The 25,259-nt window shown below is 40.5% G+C and overlaps 1 protein-coding gene across 10 annotated transcripts in view; it reads right to left on the reverse strand.

The window, feature by feature from the left end:
• Positions 1 to 25,259, reverse strand: part of SIPA1L1 (signal induced proliferation associated 1 like 1) — a 365,306-nt gene that overhangs the window by 131,417 nt on the left and 208,630 nt on the right. For all 10 annotated transcript variants that reach the window (XM_080808595.1, XM_080808603.1, XM_080808602.1 and 7 more), the window contains one exon: positions 4,093 to 5,893. In XM_080808595.1, the coding sequence (XP_080664721.1) occupies positions 4,093 to 5,590 (1,498 nt within the window). In that variant the 5' untranslated portion in view covers positions 5,591 to 5,893. The remainder of the gene's footprint in view (positions 1 to 4,092; positions 5,894 to 25,259) is intronic.

The following is a 25,259-nucleotide window of genomic DNA, read 5'->3' on the forward strand; positions in this document are numbered from 1 at the left end:
GACAATCAAACCTGATGGTTTAACGTTACTGGAAGAATAATTAGACAAGCAGTAGGAGTGGGAAGCTATCAGATGAGCTTCAGGCCAGAGAGTGGCAGTTTCTCCCGGCCACTGAGCAGTAGGGAGAGGCCTGCCGCTACCACAGCATCCCCAGTAACTTCGAGAGCGACACCCCACGTGGCACAGAGACTAGCCTATCAACACTCTTGACCAATGGAGCAACAAACACCACTGCCAAGACCGCAGGCCCCTCTTTTCCACATCTGCTCACTCTGAATGGGACTTGGGGAAGACCTGCCTCACAGACAGGCACACTCAGTGCAAAACTGGAGAAGTCCTGTACGGCTGCAGAAAGTGAGGTGAGCAAAGGCTGGCAAGGTGCCCTCCCCAACAAGCCATGCTGGCTGTAGGCAACATCATAACTTTAACAGTTTTTTCCACTTAACAAACCTCCTGGGTATTTCGATCACGGTGACTATCTAAATAAAAACTAGACACAAAATACACATAGGGAGTCAAAGGGAGATGACCCTATTGATATTCATGCTATCCTGCTGCCTGGTTTGGGTCTCTCCAGGAAGGCTGGGGTTGCATCACTTGCACTCATCACAATGACAGCTTCGGCTCGGGGTCCTGAGAGCAGGAAGTCCACATAAAACACCAAGTAAACACACAATAAATGCTACCTACGTTATTCCTGTCATTTAACCTTGGGTGAGGGACCAGCATGCTAGCAAACCAGCAAAGAGGCGCGGTCCAGAGAAAGGGATGGGGAGCAGAACCTTGAGGGTGCCGTGCTTATTTTAATAGCAAGTGTCAACAGTGGGCTTCCTGTATCGGCCCAGCCTCTACCCAGCAACACACACGGCTTACACGGTGGAGTCAGATATCCTCTAGAGTCTACATTCACAAAATAATGACATGCATAGAAACAGTGTGATATCAGAGAGTGACTGCAGTTTCAGAAGCCCAATATAATTAAATTTTATATATAATGATGACTGTTCCAAGAAAGGCAAACCCCCTCCCCCTCCCACGCCCAGAGACTTAGCCACAGTGCAATCAGGAATGCATTAAACAGCAGAATGGCAAGTGGCCGGTCATAAAGAGGCTGGACTGGACTGCCAGCCAGGCCAGGAGCGCTGCCCTGGCTGCACCTGACACTGACGTCCTCCTTCAGCAAGAGGACTTGCTTGCAGATCCCCATCGGGAAAGGTGTTAGCCCACCAATCGCAGCGAATCAAGTTGTAGCGTAAAAATTATAAGAGGATACTTTGTTTAACCATATCCTATTGGTGACTAAATACAACTATATAATATCTTAAGTATATAGTTATACCTTATGGGGCTTCACTTTAGCTTCAAATGAGGCTACCTGGAGCCATAATTTGTTGTTCATTATCCTACAGTGACAAATGACCTGCCTGATTTGAAAATTCTAAGTTGTGCAGTCCAAGAAAACGCAGCAGGCACTGTGACAGTGCCTCCCACCGGACCAACTTCCTGGATTAACTGCTGCTCTGAGTCCCCCCGTCCAGCACAATGATGAATGCCCAAGGACAGGAGCAGACCACCTCCAGGGCCACATGCACTTTGTTCCCACCCACTGGACTTCATGCTGACAGAGTCAGGTGGTGTCTTCCCAAACCTGTTTATGCCAGTCGACTTGTTATTGTAATTATGCAATTTAATTAAATATTATGAAAGCTGATGGAATAGGAGTATAAGAGATAAATCTTGTTTCTATTAAAAACTAAGCTGAAGGCCTTAGAAAGACTTAATGAAAGCAAGTCACTAAAAAGAAAGCTATTGGATTAGATGTGGGTAAGACGACTATAAAAGATGAGGAAAAAAATGAAACTTCAGAGTCCATAAAACTGGATTGCGTTGCTAGTGTCTGATGTAGTTCTGATGGTTTTATACTGTTAATACAACATATAATTCAAAATAGTAGGATCAGTGTTGAAGAAAAACCCTTGGCCTCACAAGAGCTTGGCAAATACATTCTACATATTTTAGTGAAAACAAAATATATTGGGCATGTGTAACTTTTAAAGATTCCCTACCTTTAACGGGTATTTTCAATTAACCCAGTTCCAATTATGCTCGATAAGAGGGTATTTTCCATGCTTCAAATTAGAAATGACTTTGGATTAGTGGCTTTTAAATTTATGAAGTGTTATGATCTAAGCTGGATACCTCTGGAATATCGATGTCCAAATTTTTATGCCATACAAATTTCTACCAGATTTTGACACAAAAACATACTCTTCCCCTTCAGTCTAACATAGCAGAGGGAAGAGCACAGTGTTAAGAACACGCCGCCAGCGAGACAGTGGGAGTGGGATCTGGGCTCCCACGTGACTAGTTCCCTGTCAGCTGAACCACTTACATCCACGGAACCACGTGAGCCCGGTCTTCTCAACTGGGAGATGCCATCGTTAATGCTACCTACCTCTGTGGACATTTTGAGGATGAAAGGAGAAAAATGCAGGGCATATCAAATACTTACTAAAACTTCCTCATACATAGTATGTGCTTCAAAATGTTCGTTAATATTAATATACTGCTTAATAGAAACAGTGCCTGCGACTGCATAAGTAAAATTATAACCAACATGTTCTTAATGTGTCTGTTTTTAGCGAGATGGCCCCCAACAACAGACAGCTCAGAAACACCTGTGGAAAATGTCCCAGGTACAATAAAGCAGGGGTCCTCAGCTAGAAGCAACTTTACCTCCCAAGACATATTTGGAGACATTTCAGGTTATTACAACTGGGGGAGGGGCACCTACTGGCATTTAGGACGTAGAGGGCAGAGTTGCTGCTAATCTTATGTTACAAGGCTCATAGGATAGCCCCCTCCAGCAAAGAATTATCCAGGCCCAAATGCCAAGTTGGCAACACTGAGAAACCTTGTCAAGTTATATAGGACAGTAGTATATAAGGAAATGGTGATTTCTAAAATCTGAACACCATAAAATCATTGAAAAACACCAGTTGTTTAAAAATGAAAATGGGATTTTCGTTATCATATTGTCAAATATCTATGACAGATATCTAGAAGACATGGATACTTGGCAGCAAGACAAGATTTTTTATGGTCAATAAACCCTCGTGAATACGGTCTACCATGTAATAACCTTAGAGTAAGTTTTATTCTACTGTGAACAATGTAATACAGCTACCACGGGCACTAGAAGTGGAACTTCATTTGGAAGAAGACGTCTAAGTCAGATTCAGAAACCCCGGAGCAGTACGTGGAAAGTCAAACTGCTCTAGTACTTTGCATCTGGGGGGCCCCTGGTCTGGACCGCGGGGTCTCCTGAGCTGGCTAATGGACCACAGGGTAGGTCCTTCCTTGGCGAGCAGCCTGTTTTCACAGCGTGGGTACTTGCTGGACTTAAGCTCACTCTTGAGTGAATAATGTGGCTCAAAAACACTACTAGATTGCTCCTAAGACTTCGTTTAAACTACTGACTGTTCAATAAATCACAGGGCTTTTCTTTAAAGCAGGAGGTAAGACTATACATAAAGTACAATCCAAAAACAGATGCATATATATCCCTACCCCCCCCCCGCCCACAAACACAAAGTAGAAAAGATTAGAAAGGAAGTCACCAACATACTAAGGATACTTATCTCTTCAGTCCCTTTTCTACCCTATTCTGTAAGATCTAGATTTGACTCCTACCTGAGACTTCCTGGCTCTGCAACTTTTGTCAAAGAACAAAAATCCTATCAAAAGGATAAGAATGTGTAAGTCCCATTTATTGATGAGAACACTGAAGTAGAAAAGAAATGGTTCCATACTAACTGTAAAAGTGCTACAAAAAGGCAGCATTCCAATTGTTTTTGTAGTAAAAAAAAAAAGCCATCTTTAAAATATTTTCAACTTTATGGCATCTCTCTCTCAAGGTAACAGAGCAAGTCTCTTAAACAAAGACTATAATTTCATCCACTACATTTAAAAATATTTTAGTAAATATACATTTCTATGCCTGAAAGGAGGCACTCAAAAATACAAAAAGACAAAAATGGTAGCAGGTACATTTAACTACTTTATCCACAAGGCTGCAGGATCTCCACTCACCCTTCTGGTAGAAGAATTTCCTGTAATAGTATGCGCCCAGGTCCACGTGCTCCACGATGTACCTCTTCACCCTGTCCAGATGCAGCACGAGGCCGTCCTTGGGCACCTCGAGGACAGCCACCCCCGCGTTTGTGCAATGGGAACTAAGCGTAGACTCAAAGGAGGCACTTTCACACCCACTAAAGGAACCAGAATTTGATTTTGACAGGCTGATCTTCCTCTCACCTTCTCCCCCAATTTCGTTCCGAAAATATGGACAGCTCATTACCAGCTCATTGCTCTTATCATCTCCCTGGTCCATGCTGAGGCTCCCCTTGGAATTGAGGTCCTCGGTGCTGCCCATCGGGGAGCTAAAACTGGCCGAGTGGGACAAAGGCCCCGAGACCAGGGAGGCCACGGCAGCAGCTGATGCCCCCGTGGTGGTGTTTCTCCTCTTGATAACATTGTGCCTGTTCATAATCGCCTCATTCAAGTCAAATAATATACTCTGGACATCGTAGTGGGCAAAGCACTTTGGGCACGTCCAGGGCCTGACAGAGTCTTCCGACCGGTTATCCTCCAGATCCGACGACTTTCCAAGTTCCTCACCTTTGGCATTGCGTAATTTCCGAAAAATGGACGAGTCTCCGGTTTCGGACTTGGACCGGCGCTTGAGTGGTTTTTCCCTTTCCTTAAAGAGCCTGAGGTTGTCTCTCTGGGAGATGGGCCCGTCAATAACATCCAGAGAGAAACCGGAGCCCTTGCCCCCGCCGGCGATGAGAAAGTCACTGAGCTTCGTTGGAGTTGGACCGCGATCGGACTTGTCGTCTTTGTAGCCCTTTAACAGATCGAAGAAGCTTTCCCCGGACGTTCCCTGCTTGTCGATGGAAGAGGTGCTACCATATTCCCTGTGCAGTGACGGCCCAGTCTTGTAGGTGGGCGAGACACATTCATCAAAGCTATCCACGTCAAGTTCACTTATGGTGATGTCGCTGTTGCTCCGCTGCCGGATCCTGCGCAGCGCCTTCCTGGGGGAGCTGGGGTAGGCTTCGGGCATGAGAAATCTGGAGTCCATGCTCTCCGCCGGCCTCGTCTTGTTTTTCAGCGTGTTCTGTATGCTCTTCAGCATGGCTGAGTCACTGGAATTGAGGCTCACAGAACTCCCCTGACTCACAGGACTGCTTTTGGAGGACAGGCTCTCAAGGCAACTTGAGGTTTCTATTTCCTGGCTTGAGCGGCTAGATTCTTTGACGTTTTCCTTTCGTGGGGGCCAATCCGCAATCCTAGCCCTAACCCCCATCTTGGGGACTCCGGGGGTGGAGGTTATATGGTGAGAACCTTCACTTCGGGGAGGCCCGACCGGAGCCATGACCGAGGACCCTAAGCTGCCATTCTGGGACCTGAAGCGCCGCATGTAGAAGTCGTCGGTGTGGACTTTGGGAGCGCCATCCGTGGCCACCACCGAGGCCCTTTCGGGAGCAGCGGGCCGCTCTGTCTGCGACCGTTTCAAGCTGGTCATGATGGAGAAGCAATCAGACTCAAATCCCTGCACAAAGGACCATCATAGCTAAGTTTTAAATGTGCACTTCCCTTTTGGAGAACGGTTTCCAGAGAATACAGCAGTTGCATGAGATCTTAATCTTTTTCATTTAAAAGGTGAAACGATGCCTTGTTTCCAAACCTCTGAAAATCCAGATCTTCAAAACATTATAATCCACAATGGTTCCCTTTGCTTCGCTTTCACAGACAGCTTTCTTTCAGAAAAAACTGAACGGAACTTGTATTACTGGGACTCTGTGATTGCCACAATCCCATGCTTTCTCTAAAAGAGAGAAGGACAATTAGAATTAGCATTTGACAAATACCTCTAAAAATAAATATGCAATTGCTAAAACCAGACACATGAAAATAAAAGACTCAATAATGGACTGCGGGTCACAGTTCACAGCCCATCTTTTTAGTAAAGCAGGTTTAAAAGAAAGTGAAGGCATTTAATAAAATCCATCATTTAAATGATACATGTTTTGAAAGACTATTAATACTTTAGCTTCATTGAACTGTTACATGTAATGGGGGTGGGGTGGGGTGGGGAATCTTATTGGAAGACATCAAGGCTCCTACCCCAAGTGCAGACCAAGTACAGGCTCCAGTGATCTCCCATAAGGGAGAGCATCATGAACCACTGTGCCGACCAGAAGTTCGAAACATGAGCAACAGAGTTCAAAAATCAGAGCAGCGTGGAGTCAGTTTTTAAACCAGACTAAAAATCATGTTATCGAGTACACTGCAACACTCACTTTTTAACATCCTTCATATTTCAAAACCCCACTTGTTTTTTCAGTTTCTTTACAAATGCTTAACATAGTTGGCAAGAGCAGATACAATAGAGAGAAAATAAACAGGGTTCTCCCGGAGCCATTACCTCCATTAGCACTCCCCTGTATTTCCCTCACTTTATTACTTACCCCTCAAGGAGCAGCTCGAATCCCGCATTCGCCACCACCTCTTCCCCAGCTCTCTTTAGTCTACTCTTGAAGCTAGAAATATTCCGCTAATTAACAAAACGCCTGCATTTCCTTACGCATTGCTTCCTCCCCCACCCTCCGGTGCTGATGTACTAAGACAGCAGAAACAAAAATGCTGTTCTTGGACAGACCTCTCCGTATTCCCCGACAGACGACAGAGAAGTGTTAGCATCCTTGCAGGTGACGGGTGAAGAACACCAACTTCCTTGTGAGCCCGTCAGGCAGGAGGGAAGAGGCACACATTCTGAGTACAAAACCCCGCATGGTTGCGTACATCCTGAAAATAAAGGCAGAGGACCCCTTTCCAAGGCTCCACAAATTACACAAGAGGTGGCCTTTAAATTCTTGCCAAATACATGTTTGGAAGGATGCTGCTGAACCAGCACTGCGCTGACAGGGCTGCATTGTCTACAAATCACGGCTGACACCCCGAGGACGACCCGCGCTTGCTGCACTCGGCTCCTCGGTAACAAGCACTTACTTCCACGATAATTAAGCATCTCACTCGTCGGCCTCCTGCCTCCCAGGCAGCCGCTTTAATTTCTCTTGGAGCACGCGGCATCGTTTTAGAAGACTCACTGCTATTTAAAGGCTGGAACATTTAGGGGAGTTTCAGAAACTGCACGCTGCCTGCAGAATGCAGGGCCGGCTCAGCTCCAGCTGGGCTCAGGGGCCGGCCAGGCAGCCGGGCAGAGAAACGCAGATTGTTTTCACTCAGGCTCCTCTTCCCCCTGCTTCTGTGCAGGGGATAAAGGCTTTGCACGGCTACCTAATTAAACCTGGCTTTTGAGCTCTCCAGCCACTTCTGCCCTCGGATTGCTCTGATTTCCTTTACAAGTCACAAGGCTGCATGCTCCTCTTGAACTGTAAGCCTCCAAGCGGAATAACGTGCTAACTGTTGCTTCCAGCGGCAGAGGGACAGCACATGTGGCCGCAGCTGAGGTTCGAGAAGAGCTCCACATAAAATGGGAGGAAAACCAGCCAACTGAGCCAAAATGCAAAGTAACCTCCAGCCCATCTCCAAAGGAAAAAGTCTTTAGGCAACCAAAGCTAGAATTTATGAGCTATTTTGTAACTGGGGGTGGGGGGTGGGAGGTGGGGTGTTGATTTCAGTGAAACAAGCTTTCAGACAAAGAACACACTGGCATAAAGAACAATTCTAAGTAGCTTCTTATAAAAATCAGATGCTTTCAACATTTCTCACAAGCTCACAGAAATCCAAATAAATCTATTCTCAGAGCTCTCAGTCTCTAAAAGGCCAACACACTAATGCCACCAGGATAAAGACATTCTTGTCACACGTTTCATTTCCCTCAGAAAATAGTTTGTTGCAGAACAGTCTTTTTTAGGATATGTGAAGTTGTATCCATTGTAGGAGGAAACTGAAAGCCAGCCCTAAAAGACAATAAATAGAACTGACTTGGAAATGCCCAGGCTTGGCTGTCTCTATACAGACCTCCTCTTCAGAACCATCTCAAAGCCTTCCTGGATTTTTTAGTGAGCTTTTAAAAATCTTATATTTCATAAAAATTTCTTTGCAATTTGAAAGAAATGCCAAGACTCCTGCTACATCTTGTAAAACAATGCAATGTTTTCTTTTAATTTCAAAATATACATGGGCACCTGGGGAGAGAGCATGCCCACGGTTTAATGACCTGTAAAAACCAAGGAGTTGAAGATAGACAAGTTAAATAACAGGTATTTTTTGTCCCTGTCATGGGAACTTCTTTACTATTCTCATTCCCTCCCTGCCCCATCTCCCTCACTTTCTCACTATCCTTGTGTACAGCATAGCTCGAACCCCTTTCAGTGCAATATGAACTTTGGACAGAGACTAATATAGTAATGTAGAAATATATGTATGTTTTGTATTTGTTAAACTAGTCAAAAATAAAGATGTCAACCATCTGTGTATTATGACAGATCAGTAACACCTAAAACCCATTCCTTAAGGTCGAGAGAAAAGCAAACATATGCTGACAATTATTAGCAATTCCCTTAATTATCAGCAAACCTGCCTAAACATCAATACAGTAAAAAGCAATAGATTTAAATAGAAGAACAATACTCATTGACAGCACATCACTTCCACCTGTTGAAGGAGTAAGCTATATAGAAATTTCCTTGGTACACATTTAATTTTCCACCTCTAGGTACCACTACTTGAGTCTATGTTATACCCATTTAGTAAGAATACCAACCCACCGTTTAGTAAGAGTACCAACCCACCGTTTAGTTCAGTGACTTGCTGCGGATTCTATCAGGAAATGATACAGTCTTTTCATCACAGCGTAACCCACCATTCTTTCCTGATAATATCAACTTTCCAGAAGTGCTTCCTTCTCGCTCCTGCATCATCCCCAGCATTTCTGAATTTCCTTCTGAGTGTCGACCACACATCTGGTGCTAGGGCCATTTGAGAAAACAACCCCTTCTTTCAAGGGAAGCTACAGGTATAAAAATAGTCCCTATCATTCTGGCTCTTTGAGACATTTATACTCTTGACCCCTCCCCTCCTTCCTACAACGCTCTTCTCGAGATTTCCATCCGAATCATGTTCATTTTCCCCCGCCTTTCTCTTTTTGCACACTCTTCAGTATCACCAGTGGTCTCCACTGAAAACTGGTGATTCATACTTTGAGGGGGCTATAAAAGGTATTAGTACTGGGGTGCATGGGGGCACTGAGGGCATTAGGATGAGATAGCAGGCACGGCTACACCCAAGTAAACATACTCCTCTGGAAAGCACGATGCTGACTTGGTTGGATCACACAGTTGCCTGTGCCACTGAACACAGACAGAATAATGGAGTTGCGTGGGGTGGTGGCTGCACGGTAGCCAGTACCTTCTGGTGATGTCAGAAGTACCCAAACCTTCACATACAATCTCTGTCCACGTCTCCACTCATAACCCTCTTTCCCTAAACTCCAGATAAAATACATGCAAGTATTCATTTGAAATCTTCCTTATTTACCCATTTTGTATGGTGAATTAACTACCAAAAAAATGGAAAAATAATTTTTTTTCCAAGAAATGAATGAGGGATAAGGAAGTGAGAACAATAAAGAATTGAAGGAACCCAACAAAAGGAACAACATGAGAAACTTTCTTTATGCCAAGGGCATAAAAAATAGTTTAAAGGCTACACAAGAAGATGTGGGAAGGGAAAAAACAAAAACAAAACCCAAAACTGAAAAACCAACAACTACACTTCCTCTGCCCTAAAATAATTTACAACAGAATACAGTATATTCACCAAAAAGATGAAGTCCTTCTTATCAAATATGTCCATATTCCAAAATGGGATGTTGTTAGATTCATCCACTGGTGTTTATTTAATATTAGTTATGAAATTAGAGTATTTATAAAAGTATCAATGTAAATACTTTACAAAGTTGTATATACAGATTTAGAATGCCCATAAATATTCTTTAGAATGTAATAAGCAGCTTTATTTTAAAATAGAAATATAAGCTTACAGTGCTTGAACATTAGGTTAGCAAAGATAACCAAAAAAGGTAAACTCTTTTCTTTATATCCCTTCCTGGCTTTCTGAATTTCATTCACTTTATGTAAAAGCAACATCTCCGTTGGAAGGGCTGTCTCACTCTCTCAAGAGGGTCTGAAACACATACAAACATCTCAGTGCAATGTCATGCATAATTTAAGATCTATGAATCAAAACATAACGTTTTAGACAGGAACTTCCCGCTTTTTTCATTTCCGTTCTGTCCCTCCAACAAAAAGCAGGAAGGAATGGGAAAAATAGGGTTGATAAATCTAGTCCCTGTTCTCAAAATGTTCACTATTGGAAAAAGACACCACTGATGGAGACAAAGGAGATTCAAAAAACTTGCCCTGAAATTAACCGAGTATAAAAGTTATGAGATACAACACTATGTGACAGGATCAAGTCACATTTGAATTTGGAGATAAACAAGCAATTTAAAATGTGTCCATTAAGCCAGAGCAAGAACCAAAAGTGGGAGTGACATCTGGATCCTACCCATCTGCCCAACTAAAAAAGTTTAATGAAAAAAGTTACATTTCAAAGGCCTGGTCAAGGACACAACAAACTTTGGCCAAAAGCTTGATGGCAAAAAGAGATGATGGAATAAAGTAGGTACCGAGCAGATTACGTGGTGCAGTTACTAACGAGCAGTGAAATGTTTCAACAGCTGGCCAAAGAAAAAGAGAAATAAATGGGAATATTTATCTCTTATACTTAAGTATGACTAAACTTACGTAATTACTATAACGCCAAAGAGCTAGGTTTGAGGCGCTCTAGGTGGAATGGTAAAGGTAGAACGTAAAGTAAAAGGGAATGAGCAGGAGGGTCACAGTGAATCTGATTTATTAAAGGGAAAATAATGGGTTTTGACGTTCAGTAACTAATACTTTCAAGGAAAAGAAATCGGAGCTCACCCACTTATCAGGGGCACTGCGTGTTTCCATATCTGGCAGCAAGATATTACGCGACTAGACTAGATCAGTAAAACAAGTGTGTGTTTTTGATGTAATAATTTGTATATTAATATTCATTTAAAATACGTAAAAATTGTATTCAACAATATTGTACACTGTGATCTACTACTACACAGCTGATTATCAAACAGGACTTGGTACTAAACCACTTAATACCAAATATGATCTAGAGAAAGGGGAACGTGAAAAATGGATGCCAGGGAAGAACCAATAAATGTCTCATATGCAGGGGGAAATCCTCGTCAGCTTTTCCCAAATTCTGCCTCAAATTCCACAAGTTATTAATCCACATAAAAGGGTCCCATGATTAAATAAGGCAGGGACACAGTATATATCACCTCCCTTAGGACATGATAGTACCTTTTAGTAGATTAAAGACTCCATGAGAAAAAAAAAAAAAAAACTAGTTTATTTAAACTAAGATTTCTTAATGGATATGACCATGGATTCACTTTTTTAAAAACAGAACATTTTTATACTGTGCATCCTATTGAACATAACTGGGGACAAGAATGCCCAATTTTAGAATAATCTAGGATATAAACAAAATTGTATATGCACTATAAATATAGCTGTTTTTTTAAAAAGCTACATATATATATATATATATATATATATATATATATATATATATAAAAACATGCCAAAGGGAGTTCCCCAAAGGATTTTACAATGCTTGTCTTTAGATAGTTGGATTAAGAATAACTTCTGGGCTTTTTTCTTTTCTTTCTATCTCCCTCCCCCCCCCTTTTTTGTAGTCATACTATTTATTTTCTAAAATGAGCATGTGTAACTTTAATAATCAGAAGAAAAAACTAAAGAGAAAAATAATCATTTTATAATTTTTCAGAAGTGATTTTAGAAACAGAAAGAAATAACCATTCTGTTACAAAAAAAGAAAAAAACAAAACCCTGGGAATGTAGTACAATAAACACACATCTGAATACTAATTATAAGATACTGCACTGTGTTAAAACTCCAACCATTCAAGTCACCAAACAACTAAAAATTCAACAGATCTGATGTCCTTCATAGCAGATGATACTGCACTAAACTGTCGGATTTAAATGAAATCAAAGAGGGCTATGTAACATGTGGAGTATTCAAGACTGTGAGATCAGCAGTATTGACAGATCTGATTAATTACTTCATACAGATGATGAACACCACTGCCTATACTTCCTCATTTACAGATGACGTCTTTAAATTTAATACTGATATAAAAGTCCCCTCCTGCCCAGCAGGCCTACCTCTCAGCCCCTTACCAGGTGGTGGTGACGTGGAAAACCAGAGGGAGGCTGGGCCGCCATCACTCACCCCCATCCCGGGGGGCGCATCTCCTTTCCCCACATTTGCAGACATCTCACCTTCCGTCCTGTCCTCACAGACCTCCTTCCGCAGAAACTCAGGCTCAGTGTAAAGACTGTCACCATGTGACTTTGCTATGAGATATCGATGGCTCAAGAAACTGAAACTGTTTGCAACCTGGAGAGGAAGAGCCCAATAGTATTGACCCTCTCTGGGGACAGAAGGAAAAGACATCTGAACTGTATTAAGTCAGATTTAAATTAGATATGCTGTGAAACCTGCCTCTGACCCACACAAGAGGAACCACAGAAGAGAATCCGCATCATGAAGACAGCTTGTCAGGCCGCCAGCACGGACACGGGGGCACCAGATGATGCTCTGCCCTATGCTAGTCACTCTCCCAGGAGGGGACACAGAGGGAACATTTCCACCCTCAGGTCCCTCGAATGTACTTGGAACAGACGAGAGGAGTAGGGGAATCCAGAGGATTCAGTAAGATAGAGTATCACCAGTGGCTTTAATAAACATAACGTGGTTCTCAACTAAGTATTTATAGTCCAAAAGAATTTAAGAAAGTGCACTTAAAAAAGCACATGTAAATTCAGCTTAGAAAAAGAGCAGAAAGTAGCATCAGTAAGAATAATGAATAAACAGTTATTTCTACATACAACTCTAATATCCAAATAATTGTTAATCATGATTAATATCAACAGTAACCACATTTCACTTTGCAGATTTTAAAATACCACCCAAGGGCCAAGACTTAAAAGAAAAATTTAAAGTGGGTGTCTAGGTAACTCACTCGGTTGGGAGGCCAACTCCTGGTTTTGGCTCAGGTCATGATCTCAGGGTCATGAGATCAAGCCCTGCATCAGGCTCTGCTCTCAGCCTGGAGTCTGCTTCAGATTCTCTCTCTCCCTCTGCCCCTCCCCCTGCTCATGCACCCTCTCTCTAAAATAAATACAGAAATAAAGCTTTAAAAAAAAGAAAGAAATTAAAATCACCCCACACTGTTTTAGCATTTCCGTAGATTGCAGATGGTTCATTTGTCTGTTTCATCATGCCCTTATTTCTGACTAGAGGCTCTCCCTACAGGGCTTCACAGTGTCGGGACTCCCATCCACTTCACTCTCCAACAGGTGTTTATGCCTTCACTCCTCATGAGCACCCTGTGAGGTTATCTCCATTTTCAGGGAGGTGAGTAGATTGTGTATGACACAAAGTACTCACACCCAGCAGGCTTCTTCCCCGTAAATATTGGACTGGCAAAAAATTGATGGCAGAAAACTACCTCAAAAATATATCGTAAAAGAAAAAAGGTCTCCCTTTGGCCTCCGTTATTACTTCTGAAGTCTAATTCCGATATGAATCTCTACATCTAGCAGAAATACATTTAGTGGGAGAAAACTATTGATAATTAATTTCCTTAAAATGCAAGGTGGTCAACTCACTTGTCTGTTGGGAACCTTCTTCCTCAATCACTACCCTGTTATTGTGTGATTTAGGCCTAGAATTCAGGACAAACTGTGACATAAAGATCTATGAGATGACTGATTCAGATCCAGGATACCCCGCTCTGACCTTATGTTCAGCATTTAAAACTGTGAGTTATAAGAAAGAAGACCTTGTCCAAACCCTTCATCTTCCGCATGTGGTCTCTCGGGCTCAGAAACTGTAAGTTCACCGAAGGCAAACAGGGGGCAAGCTCACGTATGAAGCCAGATTTCCTCAAGCCCAGACTCCTATCCCATCAGTTAGGCCATGATGTTCTTCCAGAACACGCTCCTCTACAATCTGTCGCCATCAGTTTGAACCACAGTTTGAGCATCCTTTGTGCACAACCTTGTTTACTCCCCACAGCAACTGCTCAGCAGTATGATCCACAAAGTTCGTATGTGAAGACCCTGCCTCCCCAACCGGGTCACGCCTCTGGGGGTCTGACTCCGAACCCAAGCTGCTGGCCCTAGAACACCCTCCCTCCTAAAAATGCCTCTCCTCGATGAGATGTTTAGGTTCCTGAGGCCTTTTTTTTTTAAATTCCAAAAGCATCTAAGCTCAATATCCTTGAAATCATATCATTAAGAAACAAAAATCACTTGATCTCAGTTAAAATGGACTAGAAATTAACAGATAAGTTAATAGAATTTATCATGTAATCTAAAATGTACTTATGGTTATCTCATAAATATCTGTGTTGAGGGGGACAGGTCAAGAAAAAAAAAGCCCACTTAACTAAAATTTAATATCGATCTCGGCTTCATTTTTCTCTCTTTAGGAACTTTCACAACAAAAGTAAATGAAAAATAACAGCGATTTGACCTTCTTCCTTTCTATCCAGTTACCATAAAGGGCTTGAAAAACAGCCACATAAATGAGCAAATCTTTTAAAAGAGCGACCAGAAGTGCATCCGTTAGAACTGGACAAGGCACCGCCACAGTGAAATCACCAAAAGGCAAACTAACGCACAATAGAATCAGCTCTTTAAAATCCTAGCAAAGTAAATAAACACATTCACAGGAAAAGGAGGGCTGGTTAGTACAGCACAGGTGAGGAGGACAATAGAAACGAGAAATTACAAACAACCACCATCAAATTCATGGTGGTCAAGATAATCATCTTTTGTGCTTATGCGATTTTTCTCCCATACAAGTCTTCCCATCGCTGCCCCCTTTTGCAATGCTGTTTTTTAAGTGAACGAATTATATGCTTTTTGTTTCAAAAAAAAAAAAAAACAAAACCCAACAAAATGGAAATAGTGCAGAACAAGTGAAAAATAGATCTTCTCGTTCAGGACACCGCAATACCAACTTCAAGGGTAGCCACTCATGGTAGTTTGTGTACTACCCCAGACACGGTGTGGTTGGGCACCCACAGTAAGATAGGCATCGAAAGATAAGGGTGGAGGAGAGGAAGGATCCAGGACATGGGACAGCTCACTTCTGAAGAGACTTAATCGAGGACAGAACCAGAAAACCACATCAGAGGGGCAGAAGGTGAACAACAAAAGAATCTACCTGCTTCCAAGAGAGGCAGCAGACCTCCCCTTGCCAAGCTGACCTAAAATCCACGTATATCCTGGTGCTGAAAACAGGAGCCCTCTACAAATGTTTCTGGCAACTTGTCAACAGCAATTAAGAAAAGAGCAAATGAAATAACTTTTTTTAAACCCCAGGTTTTTTTCTTTACTAATTATGCACATACACAAATATTCATATACATTTCTACATAACCCTCAAATAAAATTATTTTTATTGATTCCTCCAAACTTAAAAATCCCTGACTTCTAAATGAGATTTACTGACAAATTTGTTATTTTTTTAAAAATTGAGGTATAACTGATATAACATTATTTTAATTTCAGGTATATAACTCAATGATTCAGTATTTGTATATATTACAAAATGATAACTGCATGTTATCTGTAAGCTCAGTTAACATCCGTCAGCATACATGGTTACAAAGTTTTTTCTTGTGATGAGAACTTTCAAGTTCTGTTCTCCTAGCTCCTTTCAAATACGCAATACCATATTATTAACTACAGTCACTATGCTATACCTTAGATTACCATGACTTACTCATTTTATAACTGGAAATTGGTACCTGTTGATCACCTTCACCCATTTCATCCCGTTCTCCCCAACCTCAGGCAACCACCAATCTGTCCTCTATATCCATGAGCTTGGCTTTTGTTTTTGGGGGTTTATTTTTAGATTCCATATTACTCGCTAATTTATTAACTTTATCATTTAAACTTTCATTTACAAACTAGAAAAAAAAAATACTAACTAAAATGCAAACTAACCAAGTGTTCAAAGACAAAACCTTGAGGCAGAAAGTCTTCTGTCTCCTGGCCATGCTTTTCATTTTTGTGACAAAGTGAAATGAATCCCCTCAGCTGGAATGGAAAGTTGGGTCTTCAGACGTCATCTTGTGGGCCCGCATTAGCACTCGTGCTTTAAAATTTCAGCACTCTGCCCATTCAGTACTGAGTGTTTACAAAGTGCATGCAAGCACAACACTTACACTCTCCTGCTTAAACCCTCATAATAACTTCCCACCACTTCCAAGGCAAAACAACAATCTCCCAAATGCACGAAAGATCCCTCTAATAAGCAGCCTTGGCTCTCTACTCTCCGAATCTTCAGCTCCAGCCAAGGGGAAAGAGATCCAGCTACAATTTCTCGAATGTACCTTGAATGAGCCTTCAGGAGAAACCAAGTGGCAACCTGTGCTGGGATACAAGTTCACACAATTCTCTTCCCTCATTCTCATGGCTTGTTCCTACCCACCCCTCTTTCTCCTGCCCAACTCTTATTCCTCAAGACTGCATCTGGGGGCGCCTGGGTGGCTCAGTGGGTTAAGCCTCTGCCTTCCGCTCAGGTCATGATCTCGGGGTCCTGGGATGGAGCCCCACATTGGACTCTCTGCTTGGCGGAGAGCCTGCTTCCCCCTCTCTTTCTGCCTCTCTCTCTGCCTACTTGTGATCTCTCTGTCAAATAAATAAATAAAATCTTAAAACAACAACAACAAAAAAAGACTGCATCTGGCTATAGTCCCTCCTAGGAAGTTGGCCACACCCGACCCCAGCCCCTGCCATGCTGCCATGTTACCTTTTATACAACATCCCTTGAGAGTACTGCATGTAACTTATGGTGATTCAGAATCAAGACAGGGATTCTCTAGTTTAAAGAAATTATCACCTTACTATGCATCATTACCTTCTAACACCAGCGCTGCTGGCAATAAAAATGAGGGATTCTCAGTTTGAAGTTTTCTGACAAAATAATTGATTTTGAATTTTTTTTTTTTTTTACAAAACTGCAGTTAAGGCAAGTTTAAAAGAAAAAAGAAGTTGGAAAAAAATTTTTTAACAGAACACAAGTGGAAGAAAAGGCCTAACTAGTGTTATAAAAATCATGGGTATAATAAGCATCAAAGACATTCAAATCAAAATAATGCTACATTATTTTATACCCATTAGGAAAAATCCTAAGAATGCCAGGACTCACGGTTAATGGTGCACAGTTAAAACAGACATCCTTATGTTGACAGAGGTAATAAAAACTGGTAAAACCCTTTCAGGGGAAACCAAAAATTAAAAAACAAAAAACAAAAAACAACAGTAAACCAGAAAATATTCACATTGTTGGGCTCTGAAATCTCTCTTTCAATATTTGGAAATGTATAATTGTCCAAGGGCAGAGGGATTTTCCTTCAATGAGCCCCAAGACTCCTCCTCACACGCTGGCCAGCTCTTTCTGATCTTTATTTCTCCAGCAGGTCCTGGAATCTGTGTCAGACTTTCCGTTCCTTGTGAGCTCTAGGCATCCACTCTTTCTATTCAAGTCTCTAACATTCACAGCACATCCTTGGTTCCCAAAGGACAATCATACAAAATATTCCGATGTTTCAAGGTCTTCTGATGCACCACCAACTAAGCCACAAGTGGGCCATGAGGCAAGGGATTGTGCCTTATTTAGCTTTGGATACTTTGTTCCTACAGAAGTTTAATGATAAATGTCATCCACATTTGCACACAAGTGGGACAACAAACACTGAGAAGTGATTTTACACTCTCTAGAAGGAAAACCTTGTACAAAGATACTCACTGCTATGCTACTTCGTTTTGCATTTACATTTTTAACAAAGTACTGCGTTATAGCAGTTAAAGGCAAATAGTACTACAACATATTAAAAAAAAAAAAAAAAAAACCAGAACAAAACCGGAGTGCTCTGCCCCATCTTCTCCACTGGCAGGACCTGCCCCTTTCACTTCACACCCCTGTTCTCTCCAGTATTTTCATATTCCTCACTAACATGTTCATACTGCTATTTCTTGACTTATCTTACATATTATCTTTTGAAGTTTTACTGTGGAAAATGAGGAATAAGCATACATCAATAAGTATCTCCTTTCTTCCCTTGCCCTACACTATGTGCATATATTATAGCTACACATATAGCAGGATTTGTATTATTATGGCTATATTTGCTTAATTGCTTCCCTTATTTTTCCTGGAGTTAATAATTGCTTCATTTTTTCCCATTTTTCCCATGTTCCTCTAGTTTCTATACACGTACCCTTAATTTTCCCTGAACTAAAGAAGAGGAGGAAAAAAAAAAAAGTTTTCATTACTGTTTCCCAGATGGTTAAAAACAACACGTGCCCTATCAATTCCATTTCTGTCTCCTGGAATCCTCTCTCTTAGAGCTCTCCATCCTTACACTCCCATTTGACCTGGCTGATCACTAGGTCTATTGTAATGGCATTCTCAGAAGCATCCCATCATTATCATCTTGACAGTTCCTTCTCCTCTCTCCTCAGATGGGTCCCATGCTTTGAAGATCTCACATCTTCCTCATTCTTAAGTTTACTCCCTCAGTTTGATAACCATTATTTTCATTCAGCAACTGCCTAAGAAGAAGTGCATATGTATAAGCTTTGAGACTTGGCAGGTCTAGCCTTAAACTGACAATTCAGTTGGGTATAGAACTCTGGGTTGGAAAACATTTACCATTGGAATTTTAAAGGTATTATTTCATTATCCTCTAGCATCCACTGTTGGACTGAAAAGTCCAGTGATAGTCTGATTCCTATTCTTTTACACATTACATGTTCATTCGTTTGTTTTTCAGGAAGTTTTTAAGGTCTTTTTAAATACTAGAGTAGCCTTTCTGTGAGTCTTTTTATAATCCTTGTATTGGACACCCAGTAAGCCTTTTAAAAACATATCTCTTTCACTTAAGTGAAATTTTCTTTCTTACTTCCTTTTTTTTTTTTTTCTTAAATAATTCCCTTCCTTCCTTTTCTCTTTCATTTTGAAACTTCTATTTATTAGATACTGGATCTCCTGAATAAGGAGATAAGCTTATCTCTTCTCTCCCACCACCCATTTCTTTTTCTTTCAAGTACCAGGGAGAAATTTTTTACCTTCATTTCCCAACCATACTATTAAATGTTTTATATTGACTCTTGGATTCAATTCTGAAAAAACTTTTGTTTTCAATGATTGTTTTAATTTCAATGATTGCTAAAAAATAAATTGTATTTTTATTTCATAATTGCAATACTCAGTTTCATCCCCTCTAATGTTAAACTAATTTTTAAAGCTCCTTCTTCATATTTAGTATCTGTATTTTCCCCACATATACTTTTCTTCTGTTTGTTGAGATCACTGTCTTTCTCACTTGGAAGGCTTCTGGTCATATGTCTGCTATCATTAGCTACCCTTTTATATTTAACATTCAGGCATTAAAAAGATAGACATAAACTCTATGTAGAAGCAGGGCTTGTTGACTACTACACAAACTTTCCTACAGGGGACTGGTTAGGTTCCCAGTTGTTTTAGTTGTGGAAACTGAACATAGGGAAAAATATAATTATGACTGTCTAGTACCTGTTTAGTCTCGGAGCTCTCTTCCTATATCCAGGGCAATTCCTTGCCTTATACAGAGAATCTACCTTCCACAATAGAAGTTACAAATGCCACAGTGTCACTCAAGCAGACATTCTTACAGACAGGATGTAGACATATAACCTACCCCTTGGTCAATGACATTTAACTCTGAATTGAAAAGTAGTATCTGGAGAGAGCAAGGGGTTAGTGAATCAATTTATGTGGGAAGTTGTGGTAGCAGTAGTGCCTCTGGCGCGTGGTGGCACCCTCAGTAAAATGCCCATGCTGGCAGCACAAAGCTAGACATTAGTGTTCAGGGGCAGCACCATGCTGGCTTTCTGTGTGACTGAGTATCCTCTTAGCCCCTTGGCCTCCCTTGCTCTCATCTATTTTCCAAACCTAGTTCTACAGCCTTCCTAGTGATTCTGCCAGTCATTAAATATTATTTCCATAAACTCTTCCAGTTTAACTCAGACAGAGGTTTTTCTCTTTATACTGGGGAAATCCACACATGCCAGGTGTATATAGGTCACTTTAGTCATTCACGGGTTCTCTAGAGAAGAATGGTTACATTTCCCACCTAGTGTTCAGCATTCCAAAAACCAAGCTCAGCGAAAAATGTTTCAAATAATTCCTCCTGCTTTCTGGAGGCTTTATGATTACACCAGGTTAGGGAAGGGACCCCAGTATCTATCTACAACTGGTCCCAACTCTCCAATCTTCCAAGAAACTTGGGTCCTCCAATTCTGGGACTGTACAAGGTCAACATTCCCTAGAACCCCTCTATAAAGGCATTCACTCTCAGCTCTGTCCACATCATTAAATTAGGTATAAACATCCATCCCTCTAATTTTAATCTGCTCCTATTTTTCTCTTATTTGTCTTTGTGTATTTATACTTTTTATATCTCTTTAATAAGGCATAGGGTTTAAGGAGGGGAAGGAAATAACTGTGGCGTATGTTCAATGTGACATGTTTAACTGGGAACTGTGATGCTATTTATTCTAAACTAAAAACTTTCAATGATGAAATATTTGAAACATGCAAAAACATAGAGATACCTATTATCCATCATGTGGATTTAATAAATGTCAGTGTTCTGCCAAATTTCCTTCAGATTACAAAGAAATAAAACATTACAAGTACAGCTAAAATATCAATTCCATTCCATTCTCAGCTTCTCTGAAGAAACTTTTCTCCCAAAGATACTCTGCACTTCTCCCATAAGTATTTTGTGTATTTATGAAATCTATAGAGATGGTATCATTTGGAATCCATCCTTTTACAACTTTTTTTCACACAAAGATTGTGTTTAAAGATGTATTCAGGGGTGCCTGGGTGGCTCAGTGGGTTGAGCTTCTGCTTTTGGCTCAAGTCATGATCCCAGGGTTCCTGGGATCTAGCCGCATCAGCCTCTCTGCTCAGCAGGGAGCCTGCTCCCGCCCCTCCCCTGCCTGCCTCTCTGCCTACTTGTGATCTCTGTCAAATAAATAAATAAAATCTTTAAAAAAAAAAAGATGTATTCATGTTGATACAGAAAAATATAGAGCCTTTATAATAACTTGTATGTTTTCCATTCTTTGTATATGCTAGATTTTACTGAGTGAAATCTATGTTGTTTCCAATTTTTTACTATTACAAACAATGAAAGAATGGCCACTGTTTTTCTATCTGCCAATGCCAAACCAATTCAAATACCATAAAATTATAATAAACACTGCAGACCCCATCAATTCTCCCCTTCAATTAATTTTAGTATCATTCTTGTCAAGTTTCATGGCAAACTCTCATTGTTTTGTTTTCAAACTGTATTAAATTTGTAAGTTAACTTAGAAAACATTAAATTATTTGTAATATTGAGTCTTCCCTTCCAATAACATATATAGCTCCTATTTATTTAGATCATCTTTAAGATCTTTTCATCCAATGGTCATCGCTTATCATTTTTTTTAAAAAGATTTTATTTATTTATTTCTCAGAGAGAGAGAGAGAGTGAGTGAGAGAGCAAGCACAAGCAGGGGGAAAGGCAGACAGGGGGAAGCAGGCTCCCCACTGAGCAAGGAGCCTGACATGGGGCTCGATCCCAAGACCCTGGGATCATGACCTGAGCCAAAGGCAGGTGCTTAACTGACTGAGCAACCTAGGAGTCCCTGCTTATCATTTGTTATATTTATTATCAGGTATATTATAGTATTTTCTTATTCAGACTAGGCTCATTCGTATAATCACATTTTTAATACACTGTTGCTGTACACTAAAAAGCTTCTTACTTTTAATTTATTTCACCCAGGAATATTATTAAACTCTTATTATTATTAAAAATTTAACAGTTCTCTTTAATTTTTTACAAAATGAAATTTTTTTCCTTTTTGTTGTCTTATTGAGTTGGCTAGTAGTTAACATGGCTTAAATTCAAGATACAATATTGAGTAAAAAAGATATGCTATATTCCACTTTGTTGTGGTTTTTTTTTTTTTTAAGATTTTATTTATTTATTTATTTGACAGACAGAGATCACAAGCAGGCAGAGAGGCAGGCAGAGGTGGCGGGGGGTGGGGGGGGGAGCAGATTCCCTGCCGAGCAGAGAGCCCAATGCAGGCTCAAGCCCAGGACCCCGAGACCATGACCTGAGCCAAAGGCAGAAGCTTAACCCGTTGAGTCACCCAGGTGCCCCCATATTCTACTTTGTAAACATATATTTATATATGCAAAAGCACAAGGACTTCAAATACAAGGGAAATGCAAGAGATGGTGCAGTTGAATAGTTGAAATAGTTGGTTTTTTGGAAGGAAGGATTTTCTTCTTTATAAATATTTCTATAAAGTAGTTTTTTTAAAAAAACACAATTACTTTGGAATATTGAAGAATATAACATACACCCCATAATTTTTACTAACACTAATGAGAGATCAGTAAGAAAGTCATGAAAATATGCCAGAATATTTAAAGAAGGAATAAATCTTACCACACATGGGTATTTGTGCAATGGTAAAGGACTTGTCAGCTAACAAACTGCCACTACTCCATTAGGCCCATTATTTTCACTAAAGCATATGGCAAGGAGTACACTTTAGATTGCGTTCTTACATTACCTTTGGTGTGACTGTGGCAGAGAAAAAAGATGGATTATACTTTCAAAGGCATTTTTGAAATACTCGTAGTTTGGACTTGATTATAAAATCAACGGAAGATCTAACCTTCGATGAAACCACGAGTCAGGGCTACCCACCTCCTTCCCAAAATCAAATTCAGGATCTTTCTGAGAGCACATACAGGAAATGAATTCAAAAAAGTCTCCTTTGGGGCACCTGGGTGGCTCAGTGGGTTAAGCCTCTGCCTTCGGCTCAGGTCATGATCCCAGGGTCCTGGGATCGAGCCCCACATTGGGCTCTCTGCTCAGCGGGGAGCCTGCTTCCCTTCCTCTCTGCCTACTTGTGATCTCTGTCAAATAAATAAATTTTTTTAAAAAGTCTCCTTTAAGACTAGGTATTCAAGACCTAGTGACTTAATTAGAAAACTGACAAAAATGGGGACACCTGGGTGGCTCAGCTGGTTAAGCGGCTGCCTTTGGCTCTGGTCATGATCCCAGCGTCCTGGGATCGAGTCCCACATAGGGCTCCTTACTCGGCAGGGAGCCTGCTTCTCCCTCCGCCTCTGCCCGCTATTCTGTGCCTGTGCTTTCTCTCTCTCTCTGACAAATAAATAAATAAAATCTTAAAAAAAAAAAAAAAGAAAGAAAAAGAAAACTGACAAAAATGGAACCCTGACCCAACTGAAAAAGTTGTGTGGTACAAGTAAAACAAAAATTGGACAATAACGTGAAGGGAAAATTGTCAGATAAATAAAGTGAATGAGAGACATTAGGGTATATATGAAAATGAAATGCACTAGAATAAAAGTGATAATTTCCAAATAGAAACTCCAAAAGAGAAAATATGAACAAATAGAAAAGCACTAATGTTCTTAAAGAGAAGGCCCATTTCTCCACATTCTCTCCAACAGCTTTTAATTTTTGCCAGTCTGATAATGTGAAATCTAAGTACTTTCTCTATAGGGAGAAATGGAAGAGCATGATTCAGAGGATGAAAGGAAATGACAGAAAGGTACCTTTAAGTCAGGAACCAGGGTATGGAAAAGTACCAGTAAAAAGCTGTTGGGCTCTTGGCTGGCTCAGTTGGTAGAGCGCGCGACTCTGGTAGAGTACTTGACTCTTGATCTCAGGGTCGTGCGTTCAAGCCCCACATTGGGTGTAGAGATTTCTTTAAAAAAAATTTTTTTTTAACCAAGAACAACAAGGAAGGGAAAGAAATATTGCTCATATTTCTAAGTGGAGTACATATTGGAACAGAGCAGACCTCCATATATTTGGGGGGGAAAAAAAAAACCTCATAGAAGTATATCGTTTATTTACATAAAGCCAAAGAAAAGTGGGTGTGGAGAAGAAAGAGCAGAAAGGCACGACTACCTTATAAGTTACAAAACAAAAGAGCATCAAGGAGGAAAAAGAAAAAAATACAGGGAGCCTAGCCATCCTGCTCCCTTACATCCTGTTTGGGAACAGGATACAGTATAAATAATAAATAATACTATAAAAAATACAGAGAGCAATATTTATTCAGCACTTAGTGCGCATCAGGGACCACGGAAGGCATGCTGCGTTAGAAGACACAGAGTGCACTGTGAAGGCGCAGGAGAAGTCCGTGAGAGGGAAGCCTTCATGGAGAGAAGAGTGAGCTTGCTCCTGAAGATAAAACAGGAGGGAGCTGGGATGCAAAGCCTGGACACAGTAGTTCAGTAAAAAAGGAACACGCGTTAGAGCAGTGAGGAATCAATCAAAACACACTGCACTGTGAGGTATATACAGTGATCATGATGGGATCAAGAACATGGATATAACACATAAATAGATCATGAGAAATGGTTTGGTCCAGAGATTATGCTCCAAGTCACATGAAGGTATAAAAGGAAACAAATCATGGTCCAAATATCAAAAGGAATTGATTATAATTCCTGAGGGGTCAAAGCTTTTAAACTACCATACAGGTTCTCAGATTTTAAATAACTGAGTAATATAAATACAAAAATGAAAGCAAATTACTTCAACTTATAGAAAAGAACCCAATTTGTAATAAAAGAAAACAAAACAAAACTTCCCAGCATGTTTTCAAAATGCGTAAGCCCGAAGAGGACAGAAAATTTTAAAGGAGATATTTTACAAAACTGGATTAAAAAAAAAACAACAAAGGAAGCCAGATTATTGGATATCAAGTTTAAAATAAAAACATCAAGCTGGTGCTATGATAAAAGAAAGATCTGTAATAAAATGTGACATTTTATGTCAAGTCATAACAAACTGAAATCAAGGAAAAAACTGAAACATAAAAGGAGAAATCAAGTGAAAATAATCACATTCAGTTATTAATTAGACAAATATTTACTGTGTGTCTACTCTATAGCAGGTTATTATTCTT

This window comes from Martes martes (genome assembly GCF_963455335.1).
Source record: "Martes martes genome assembly, chromosome: 7".
Lineage (NCBI taxonomy): Eukaryota > Metazoa > Chordata > Mammalia > Carnivora > Mustelidae > Martes > Martes martes.